The sequence below is a fragment of the Anolis sagrei genome, chromosome 1 (assembly GCF_037176765.1).
Source record: "Anolis sagrei isolate rAnoSag1 chromosome 1, rAnoSag1.mat, whole genome shotgun sequence".
NCBI classification, from domain to species: Eukaryota; Metazoa; Chordata; class Lepidosauria; order Squamata; family Dactyloidae; genus Anolis; species Anolis sagrei.
The window spans coordinates 182,407,212-182,418,126 of NC_090021.1; the positions used below are offsets into that span (position 1 = coordinate 182,407,212).

Here is a 10,915-nt window from a genome sequence, read left to right on the forward strand (position 1 = left end):
CATATGGCCCGAAGAAACCTACAACAAACCTGTTTGCAATTTTTTATATTTAGGTGTATTTGTCAAGAAATCATTCCTTCCCATTACTCACTGCTTAAATTGTACCATTAGATATTGAATTTTACTTCAGAAAGGGTTGTCTATACAGCCATTTCAACACCAGATGGCAGACAATGAACAAGTAAAGGGACAGATCTCATTAATAAGCAGAGCAGTCGGAAGTTTGACTTCCAACTGTTGATTTTTAATTCAGATACTTGTGTGTTACAACAGATAAATTGAATATCTGAACATTAGGAATAAGATCGCTCCATCACCATGTGAGCACTCAACAATGAAGATAGCCTGAATAATGAAATCTAGGATGCATTTTGCAAACCCTATTATCAACAACCAACACTTACTCCAAGATTCTCCAGTTCTCCAGCCTTTACTATACCTATTATTGCTAGATTGCAGACTTAAGGTTTTATTATAGTAACCCAAGAGTTGCCTATTTTGGAAAAGCCATTAGAAAAGGTTTGATCACCTATGTCTTGTGACCAACGCAAAGTTCATGGAAATGTACTGCTCATATTTTAACCCTTGCTGGAAATGTAGTGTAGTAATTTGTGTGCTGGACTAGGGCTCTGGAAAACAGGGGATGTCTGGATGGTTCTCTCATGTCCCCACATAGGAAGCTGGAGCTGACAGATGGGAGCTTAACCTGTCTTGTGGATCTGAACCGCTGACCTTCAGGTCAGCAGCTCAGCCAGCATAAGGGTTTAAGTCATTGCACCACTGCAGCTTCTATTTATTTGGTGGAAAATAGCCACAATTTTTTACCAAAAAAAATTTCTGTAAAAAAAATAATGTTTAAATTTTTCACCATTTTTTAATTTGGTGAAAAATTCAAGCAAGAATTTTTCTGTATTAGAAACAACACTGTACTGATTTTCAAACAATGTTGATGTGCAGATCATCATCATCATCATTATATTAAAATAGTTGCTCATTATTGTACAGCATTAACTGTAGTAGTAGTAGCAGGAGTAATAGTATAATTTCCATAGTCTTTTTAGTAAATGTAATGATGTTTGTTATATAGAAAATGATGTTTTCTGCACACATATTTACAGCAAGCATGAGCAATTCCTGTGCAGAAAAGATCCTGAATTGTAAGATTTTCATCCGTTCAGACTAATTCTACTATCAGGGTTTCTTGACATTTGAGAAGTACAATTTTTGACCAGTTTCTGAATTATTTCCCTGTATTCTTATCTTCCCTTAAGATGAACAAACCCAAAAGCAATTAAATATTAGAGGCTCATGATGCCGCACTGTTTTTATCCCCACCATTGCAGCTTGTTAGAAAACTGGTACCAGATATTTTGTATACAGTAATTGTGACTTATTTCTATTCAGTAACTTGGTCAGCTATCCCTTTGAGGTATTTTCAGTGTCTGTGGCCAGTAAAGAAAAGGGCCAAGGGTTAAACACAGGTCTTAAATAATGCCCAGTATATAAAAAAGCAGATGTGGAGAAGGTGTAGACCATGGCCATGTACAACCCCACAGGGCCATTTATATCACACTCAAGGCTATCAGGTGTCTAATATCCTGTTTCCAAATGTTTGCCTTCAAATGCCCTCTAAGGGATATAAGAATAGTCAGAGATATTTTGGGAGATCTTAGACTATTTTAGGTGTCGAAAATACATTTTTAGAAATCAAACAAAAGTAAACTGGAAGGAGCCGCAATAGAACAGTGGGATAAACTGCCAGCTGCAGAAAAACTTACCAACAGGAAGACTGGCAGTCCAAAGCCTGGGTTGGGGTGAGCTCCCACCATCAGCCCTAGCTTCTGCTTACCTAGCAGTTCAAAAACAGTATGTGTGTAGATCAATAGGTACTGCTTTGGTGGGGAGGTACAAGATATGCCAGCAATTCAATCAGAAAGGCTTTCAACGGACAACAGGCTCCTCGGCATGGAAAATGGAACAGCAGCACCTCCCCATGGCCAGAGTTGAGCAAAGCCTCCAGATGCCGGAGATGGAAAAGAGGGAAGTCTCTGATTTTTGTACCAGGAGGGGCCTTCCTGTTATGTGCTCCTGAAGATATGAAAGCAACGAAAAAATGGATGTACTGAAAGAAAACAGTTCCATGCACAACTCTAAAAGTTAAACATTAAGAATAATAACCTTGAGACCACATGAAGAATTAAAACAAAAGTTTCCAAATATCACATGGCTGCACTATCTACAAATTAAAGAGTATTACAACCAAGACTTAATATTGGGTTTCCAAATTAAGGAAGAATTTTGGGATAAAATTTGGAAAACAGAAACGAAGTGTATTACAAAGTTATATGATAAACTGTTAGAATGGTCAACGGAGGGAGAATTGATAAAAAATTGTATGGTGAAGTGGGCAGAAAATCTTAAGAGGCCCATTTCAAGAAGTGATTGGGAAACAATGTGGAATAAAAAAGAAACACAGGAAACCCGGTCAAACAAATGGACTGGTCATTAATGGAGGAGTATATAGAAAAGAATTACAAGGATCTGTAACTGGACTTGTTTACAATTAAGAAGCTAAAAAGTGAATATTTACAAACTGGGAAGAGTGAATAGTTAATGAAAATGAAATACGCACAGAATTAGAAGGAAGTCACTGGATGTTTTTCCCCCTTGCATTTTGCATTTTCTTTTTGGTATTTTTGGTATTTTTGTATTTTTTTCTTCTTTTTTGTGTAACTCTATCTCATTTCCTACTTTTCTATCTTCTTTATTATATTCCCCAACTTTCCATGTAACCGTATAACCTTTTAATAAAAAATGATTGGGAAAAAAAAGAATAGTAATAATAATCATGTTTGGAAAAATCTATCATGAATGACAATGCATCTTAAGAAATGGAATTTGGATTTCTTTTTCATTAATAAATTTAGTAGCAACACTAAACATATCCCCTTGAAGCAATTTAAATCTTGTATTATATACTAAATAAAACACCAATCGAAAGGAAATGCACTGTTGTAATTTGTTGGGTATTTTGTGGAACCCTCCTAAATTTTGTTGGTCTGTAACCTCTAACCTCTAACATTGGCTAAGAATGCTGGGAGATGGTGTTCAAAAACATTGGGAAGATTGCATGATTCCTTCCCTTTTTGTAAGAAAAACTTAATAGCCACAAATTTAGTTTTGAGGTGATAACCAAATGGATGTGCACTTTCTATGTTCACTTTATTGGCAGACCCTAATACCTCAAATAATAATTAATAAAGCAACATTATCCAATAATTAGGGAATCCCACACGAAACCACCTATCAACATCTGATTAATCAGATCAGTAATTTTCAAGCTACTGAATGTCCTGCTATCTGTTCCATCTACAGAGATGAATTTGTTAGAAAATGGAGAATTTATTTAGTTTGCTTTAAAGCAGTATGTGTGTCTGCACTCCCATATTTAAAGTAGGATTATGAGAATGAGCAAGTATAGCCAAACCAAATACCCTGCTTAGCCAGATAAAAAAGTCAGCCACATTTATATTTCAATCTTTTTCTCTAGAACCTTCTTTCAGGTTAAATGAGCTTAAAGGACGATCAGCTTCAAGCAATGGCATGCCTCTTAACAATGCTTGGCTCGGGGGCAACTCTTCTTCCAGCAAGGCTTACAAGAAATTTTGCACGTATACAGAGACACCAACACATACAAGAGCTCTTAAATGTACATATAAACTTAGCCTCACACAGAGGTGGGACCAATAACAAGATCCCAGCTGAGAATCTCAAATGGTAGGAGGTCATCTTTCAAAGATTCTGGTCCCAATTCATTTATTTAAGTTCTTGAAAAGGTATCGAATCCCCAATCCAGGAAAGAAAATCCCTTTCGCTACCAATGATTTGGGGTGCCACAACTTTAGCCAATGGTTTCCAACCTGCGGTCCGTGGACCACCAGTGGTCCCCAAGAATGAAAATATGGTTCACGGCCTTGAAACTACATGGCAATTACAGTGACTGGTCTCACAAAACCCTCTTATAGTGCTGAGGCAACGGGGATGTTGGAAGGGGAGAGGCTGACTACCCATGAAAGATTACTATTACCACATCAGCTCTAGATTATTAAATATGGTTTTCTGTGGGCGAGCAGATTGCGACTACTGGATGGCATGTGTTCTGTATCAGAAATGAGAGCTGATGTGGTCTATCCAATGCAATTTTCTGAATCAGCACCCCAAATAACAAAACCAAATGCAAAGTTGACTGAAAACCGATTTGTAACCTTTTTGGTACTGATGTTGTAGAGTGGTCCCTGGTCAAGTGGTCCCTGGTCAAAGTGGTCTCTAGTCAGGTTGTCCCTGGTCAAAAAAAGGTTGGGAAACACTGCCTTTATCTCTATAATTGAAGCCAGTGGTCAACAAATGCCTAACTCAATCTGAACTCTGCTCTGCCTACAAATAGCTAGCAAACTGGTATCAGAAGACTGAACACACACAAATACCAAGAGGTCTATGTGAGAAGACTGACACAGCTCCAAAGAACTTGGTACTTCTTTCCTGTGGTAGATCAGCACCAAATTTTTGGCACAACTTTTAAATTAAGGCACAACATTTATACCATGACAACGCAACATGAGCAAAAGGCTGGAAGCAAACAGCTTCACTGGCACATTTTTATGCTAATAAAGTTAGCAACAGATCAGATGAGGAGGAAACAAAGGTCTCCTATTTCTGGGCTGTCAAAGCACAGTGGAGAAAGATGAGCTCATAAGTCTTTCCTTCCTCCCACCCTCTGTCTGCTGTTCTCCTGAAAAGAAGAAATCTCTCATTCATTCCTGTAGCAAGTAGTTGCCCCGTCAGAGTTTTTCCACCCCGCATGAAAATCACATGCCCATCAAGCAAACTGTGAAACAGAAGACCATCTAAGAATAAAGCTGCAGAAAAAAGGACCTGTCCTTCAGCCTAACTCTGGTTTGTAAGGGAATTTATATGTTGTCTTCACAGTTTTGTATTCTCAAATCTATGCCTGCTGTCCAAGGAAATATAATGCATGGGTAAAGATGGCATTCATAAGACTAGACAACCTGGGGATTCTAGGACTTTAGACCAAAAATCACTTATCCAGATTCTGACCTTCTTCAGCCAGGGTTATTTGTCATTCGGGACCTTATCACACACACATCCCATGCCGTTTTGCCAGGAAGCTCACATGGGGTAGGTGTCACCCAATCGGGCCCAACACGGGAGCATTTCAGTGTTGATGAGGAGATGTCCTAGTATGCTTCCATGCTTGTTGGGAGCGGGGCCTCCGCCAGAAGTTGAGGAATGTCGCGTGATGGGCTGCATGCCTATTCATCTTGCAACTGGTTGACAAGTGTTCCAGGATTGGTAAGTGTGATGAGGTCCTAATAAATCTAGTTATACATTTTAAATAAATTAATAAAGGAACAGAGTTATGAGGAATACTTGCAGGTTCACTTTGAATTAGTAGGTGGAAATATTAAGCATCACTCCTCCCTCAACCACTTTTCTGGATTATTCAGAGAAAAGGTGAAGACCTCAAAGTTTTGCTCAAAATCTCGCCAAAAATAATGCTTGTAAAAATACAAGTTACAATCATGTTGCATCCAGAAAGCAATATTGCAATGTTATTTCATTATACCTTAATGGCAAGATCAAATGGTAAGTCATTACTCTCTTTGTAACTCATTACTCCTAAACTTTGATCAGAAGTACCATCCCTGTATATCTAACAGAAACTCGGATATATGTGAACAGGATATTTCTGTATTTTTCAAGAAATGCGGTTAAGGAAAAAAATCCTGACCTTTCACATGGAAACCCAGAGAAAATGCTTAAACCTATCAAGATCTGCTTGCTCAATCCAGCTTTGGTTCAAGCTGCAACGTGCGCCCTGACTTTTCTCTCTGAAATGTCTTACAGCTATGATTCACACTAACTCCCTGGAATTAATAAATTGCCCACAGAAGTCCATGGCTCCTGTTCCTGCTCTTGGTCAATTGCTAGATTTTTTGGTGTGCTGAAATCATAGCCTTTGTGGCATGCAACATCTTACTAGACTCCCTTTCCTAACTTGACATTTTGGAAGGGAGTACTCATTTCTCTCCCCCTCCTTTTGCTTTGCTTTGGTTTTAATTATCAGCTTGAGTAAATCTAGCCTCCTGTTCCTTCCACGTCTCCACTCTCTCCTTACAAAACCTTCTCCCTCATTTCCCATCATCCAGTGAAGCCAGGAAGTTGGATTGCTGCCTCTGCAGAAAGACATTTATGACTAAACCACTTCAATAGAAATTCTAGGCTTTTAAACCAAAATTTAAAGACTCTGTGGGTCTGGCCCTGCATAGTGATGGATGTTGGACAGGGCCCTAAAATCCTTTCTACTGTTTTCCTACATAGATAGCAAGAAAACTGAATTAAACCCTTCTGTTTCTCCAGAGATTGCAAGTGTTGGGATGCTGGACAGCCAAGAGCTTTGACAGTGTGGCAACATCAGAGCCAATTCCCTGGACTAAGGGAAACTGGAAAATGAGAATAGTAGTCTGACAGATACCGCTAAAAGCAGTCCTGAACAGAGAACCCTACTACTTTAGGGAATCCTAGAGATGGAAGAGACCACAAAGGCCATCTCCCTACCATGCAGGACGACACACTCAAAGCACTCCTGACAGATGGCCATCCAATCCTTGCTTTGAAACCTCCAGAAAAGGAGACTCCACCACACCCTGAGGCAGCAAATTTCACTGCTTTCTGTTTCTGTCAGGAAGTTCTTCCAAATGTTTAGGTTAGGTATTGGCAAGCCCAGGTCTGGGGGCGGATGTGGCCTTTTGGGCTCTTTTCTCAAGCCCTCCTTTCTTTCACATTCCTATAAGCATGATAATGTGAAAACCTGCCCATACCTGACCTAAACAGGTTGCAGCCCCAGCCCCAGGCAGAACCTCTTCCTTGCCTGCATCCTGGCTTCCACCTCCACAGAACTTAGCTGGTCCTCACTGGTGCACAAGGAACCAGTGCATTCCCTTTCTTCCAGGCCTCCGCTCTTGGCAGTGAGGAAAGAAGCTCTTCTTCCACCTCCTCTTCCTCCTTCTCTGCCACCATCACCTTCTCAAGGGCAAGTTCCCTCTGGAAAAGAAAAACAACAGGAACAGCAGGGAAGGGAAGGAGAGCCCTAGGCAGCTGCATGCCCATTTGGTGGTGGTAGTAGAAAAGGAGGAAGAGGAGAAGCTGCTCTCCTTGTCACCAGGGGCATAGGCTCAGAAGAAGGGGAGTATGTTGGTGAGGAGCAGCTGAGTGAGGTGAGTATGTTGGTGAGGAGCAGCTTGGCAGTGGAGGCCAAGGTGCAGACCAGGAAGAGGCTCGGCCCGGGGCTGGTGCTGATGAGCACAACTTCCAGGGCATGGTCGTGGACTAGGAAAGTTGCCGTGTGTGAAACCCTCCTTCTCCTGCACTATCCCCCTCACCTCCCCACTCCATCCCTACCTGGCCCACCCATTCCACTCTGGCCTGCCATGAGTCCCACAAGTTTAAAAGTTTGCCCATGCCTGGTCTAGAAGGAATCTTTTCCCCTGTAATTTGAATCCATTGCTCCGTGTACTAGTCTCTAGAGCAGCAGAAAACAAGACTGCCCATTCTTCCACAATGTGCCATCCTTTCAAATATGTAAACATGACTATCAGGTCCCCTCTCAACCTTCTTTTCTCCAAGATAAACATACCCAGCCCCCTAAGCCATTTGTCATTGGAACCCATTACCAAAGTGGTCACTTCTAGTCCCCGAAGCTTTATGATCCTGCGGCCACTTGTACTCTTTCTTCCATCTGTCACTTTCCGTTTAGCTGCCAAGCATGGAAACAGTAGCACATGTTAGTACATAAAAGGGTCAGAATATTCCACTTGCCTTATCACCGATCCTCTGGTGGTTTTGCAGGTTTCTCTGGGAGGTAGGATGCAAGAGAGAGTCCCACTTGAGAAAAACTTGCTCAAATGTTCCGCAAACCTAGAATCAGAAGTATTCTGGGCATCCTTTTGAGTCCTACTAAAATATAATAAAACTCCAGCAGCCCCAGTTCCCAGCAAGAATACAGTTACTTGAAACAGCAGAAATGACCAAACACCATTAAATTAGTTTACTTCCTATCCTAGCTTAACATAAAGCTGGACATAGCAATTACCCAGAAAGATCATTTCCACCTCGAGCATGGATAAGTGAAAACACCAATATGGGTTCTGTGGTTATGAGGGTCTGATGGTACCGAATTCCTCCAAATAAGTTGAAAGAACTGGGTATTTCCATATATCTTTGGCTTTACAACTAAATTAAAACAATGACATGAAAGACGTATATCCACATTGCTGGCTCTTCTCTTTAGGCGAAACCTCTGTTAGGAATGCTTTAGCTAAATCTTATTGCTCTATTGTCCTAACTTGATCCCTAAGAGTAAAAAACCAACTGTTATTCCTAGAATGTTATTATATGTGCTCTAGGGGTAGTTTAAATGTAGGAAGCAAATACAACAGCCTTGGCAACCCAAACAAGGATTAACCCATGACACCTGCAGTACATCACAATACCTGGGTACTGTATAATGCTCCTGCCCTAAGCACTCAGTGGGAACATGGGAAAGGGTGAAGGTTAACACCTACCACACACAATGGGTTAGTGTCTTTAATCCTAGCTTTAAAATCTAAGTCCCGGTCAAGCCCAGCAGAACTCTCCAAGGCATCGTGCACCATGTCGAAGAGTTCTGGAGGGGACAGATGGCTAAGTGAGCTTGGCTACAAGCTGGGCCAAACCCTTGGTGAGGGGAGCTATTCCAAGGTGCGGGTAGCCACCTCAGCCAAGTACAAAGGCCCACTTGCCATCAAAGTGGTAGACCGGCGACGGGCACCCCCTGACTTTGTACACAAGTTTCTCCCAAGAGAGCTCTCCATCTTACGGTCAATTCGTCATCCAAACATAGTACGTGTTTTTGAGTTCATTGAGGTTTGCAACGGGAAACTTTACATTGTGATGGAAGCTGCTTCCACCGACCTACTACAGATGGTGCAACAACTCGGAAAGCTCCCCTGTACTCCAGAAGCTCGGGACATCTTTGCTCAGGTGGTGAGTGCTGTCCGCTACTTGCATGACCGGAATTTGGTGCATCGGGACCTTAAGTGTGAGAACGTGCTGCTCGCTGCAGATGGCCGCCGAGCAAAGCTGACGGATTTTGGCTTTGGCCGGGAGTCCCGTGGGTATCCAGACCTCAGCACTACTTACTGTGGATCTGCTGCCTATGCCTCCCCTGAAGTCCTGCTGGGCATTCCTTATGACCCCAAGAAATATGACGTGTGGAGCCTGGGTGTTGTGCTGTATGTGATGGTGACTGGTTGCATGCCTTTTGATGACAGCCACATCCATAGTATGCCTCGTCGCCAAAAGAAGGGAGTCTTCTACCCGGATGGCCTTCCTAAATTGCCTGAGCCATGCACATCCCTTATAGCCCAACTACTCCAGTTCAGCCCAGCCTCTCGACCTGGAGTGGGCCAGGTGGCCAAAAACAGCTGGCTGAAAGGGGGGAATCTAAACAGAGACACCTCTTACAGACAGCTCAAGGGTCAACAGCTAGAGTTTTGACCTGGCAGAGCGGTTGTGGGGGATGAACCAATGGGAGAGCAATATTGACGGAGCTGCAGGGCAGTCTGGGATCAGGCAGAGGGACTACAGCCTTGATTTGGGAGTCAGAAGCTGAATCATTGGGTGTGCTACTGGAGAAAAAAAAACATCATGAAGCTGAAGGAGACTGGATTAGAAAAACATCTGGAGACAGAAGATTGGATCAGTTCCTTAATGGTAAATAAAAGAGATGGACAATCGAGCATGGACAACATGCTGCATCTCAAACCACACAGAAATGGAAAGGAGGGCGGCCTATGGCAGAAGAAAAGAATGACAACCCTTCAACTTGCCCAATGACTTGGACTTCCTTGCAGAACCCATGCTTGCCAACGTGCAGGTGAGGCAATGAGATACTGGTGATAAACGTTGCTTGAAGTCTAATGCACAAATAAACCCGGAAGCTCCTCTCTATGCTTTTAGTCTTTTCTAAATCAATGTCTTTCCTCAGTACTAGATACAAAACAAGAACACTCCCCCAATTCAGCTTGTCCTGACATTCACCCATCCCTCGTTTTCTTTCATTCTCAGGTGAAATGTCCTGATTTGGGAACTTTGTGAGGCAATGGCTAGAAAGCAGCAGGGGTTGAGTAGAAGAAATCTTCAGCTCTATAATGAAGCATTGGGCGGTAAAATCCATCTAAGTGTCAAAGCGGACAATACATTTATTACAATTGAGCAGAGGTTCTCACAGCAGGGGTGAAAAGTGTTTGTTTGTTACAGTACAGTCTGGCCGTTGTATCTGTGAATTTTGCATTTATGCATTCAACTATTGATGGCTTGAAAATATTCCAAAAACAAATTCAAAAACAAATGTTATTTTTTCCATTTTATCTAAGGTTTTTTTCGTGTCAGGAGTGACTTGAGAAACTGCAAGTACACCTCAAAAAATTACTAGCCCACTTGCCCACACATATGTGGTTGCCTGTGGATGTGATGAACCAACTTGTGAAAATCTTCCTCGATTGTATCAGTCTGGACTAAACATTCCACCTAAACATTAGAAAGAACTTCCTGACAGTAAGAACTGTTGTCAGTGAAATATGCCACTGCCTTAGAGCCTCCTTCTCTGGAGGTTTTTCAGCAGAGGCCAGATGGCTATCTGTCAGGGGTGCTTTAATTGTGTGTTTCTGCATGGCAGGGGGTTGGGCTGAAAGGCCCTTATGGTCTTGCTTCCAACTGTATGATTTTATGATTCCTCATAACTGACAAAAAGACATATGAGTAGGTTCTTGTGGGTTTTTTCGGGCTATAGAGCCAT

General features: G+C 42.0%; 1 protein-coding gene across 1 annotated transcript; it reads left to right on the top strand.

Moving 5' to 3' along the window:
* Window positions 1-8,730: 8,730 nt before the first annotated feature.
* LOC132761950 (testis-specific serine/threonine-protein kinase 6-like) lies at window positions 8,731-9,615 on the top strand. The gene has a single exon (XM_060754990.2). It carries the CDS (start codon window positions 8,731-8,733, stop codon window positions 9,613-9,615), a length of 885 nt encoding a protein of 294 aa, XP_060610973.1.
* The last annotated feature ends 1,300 nt before the right edge of the window (window positions 9,616-10,915 follow it).

What these genes read in the sequence shown, in the direction of transcription:
- LOC132761950 (XM_060754990.2), top strand. Translation starts at nt 8,731, where the DNA reads ATGTCGAAGAGTTCTGGAGGGGACAGATGGCTAAGTGAGCTTGGCTAC.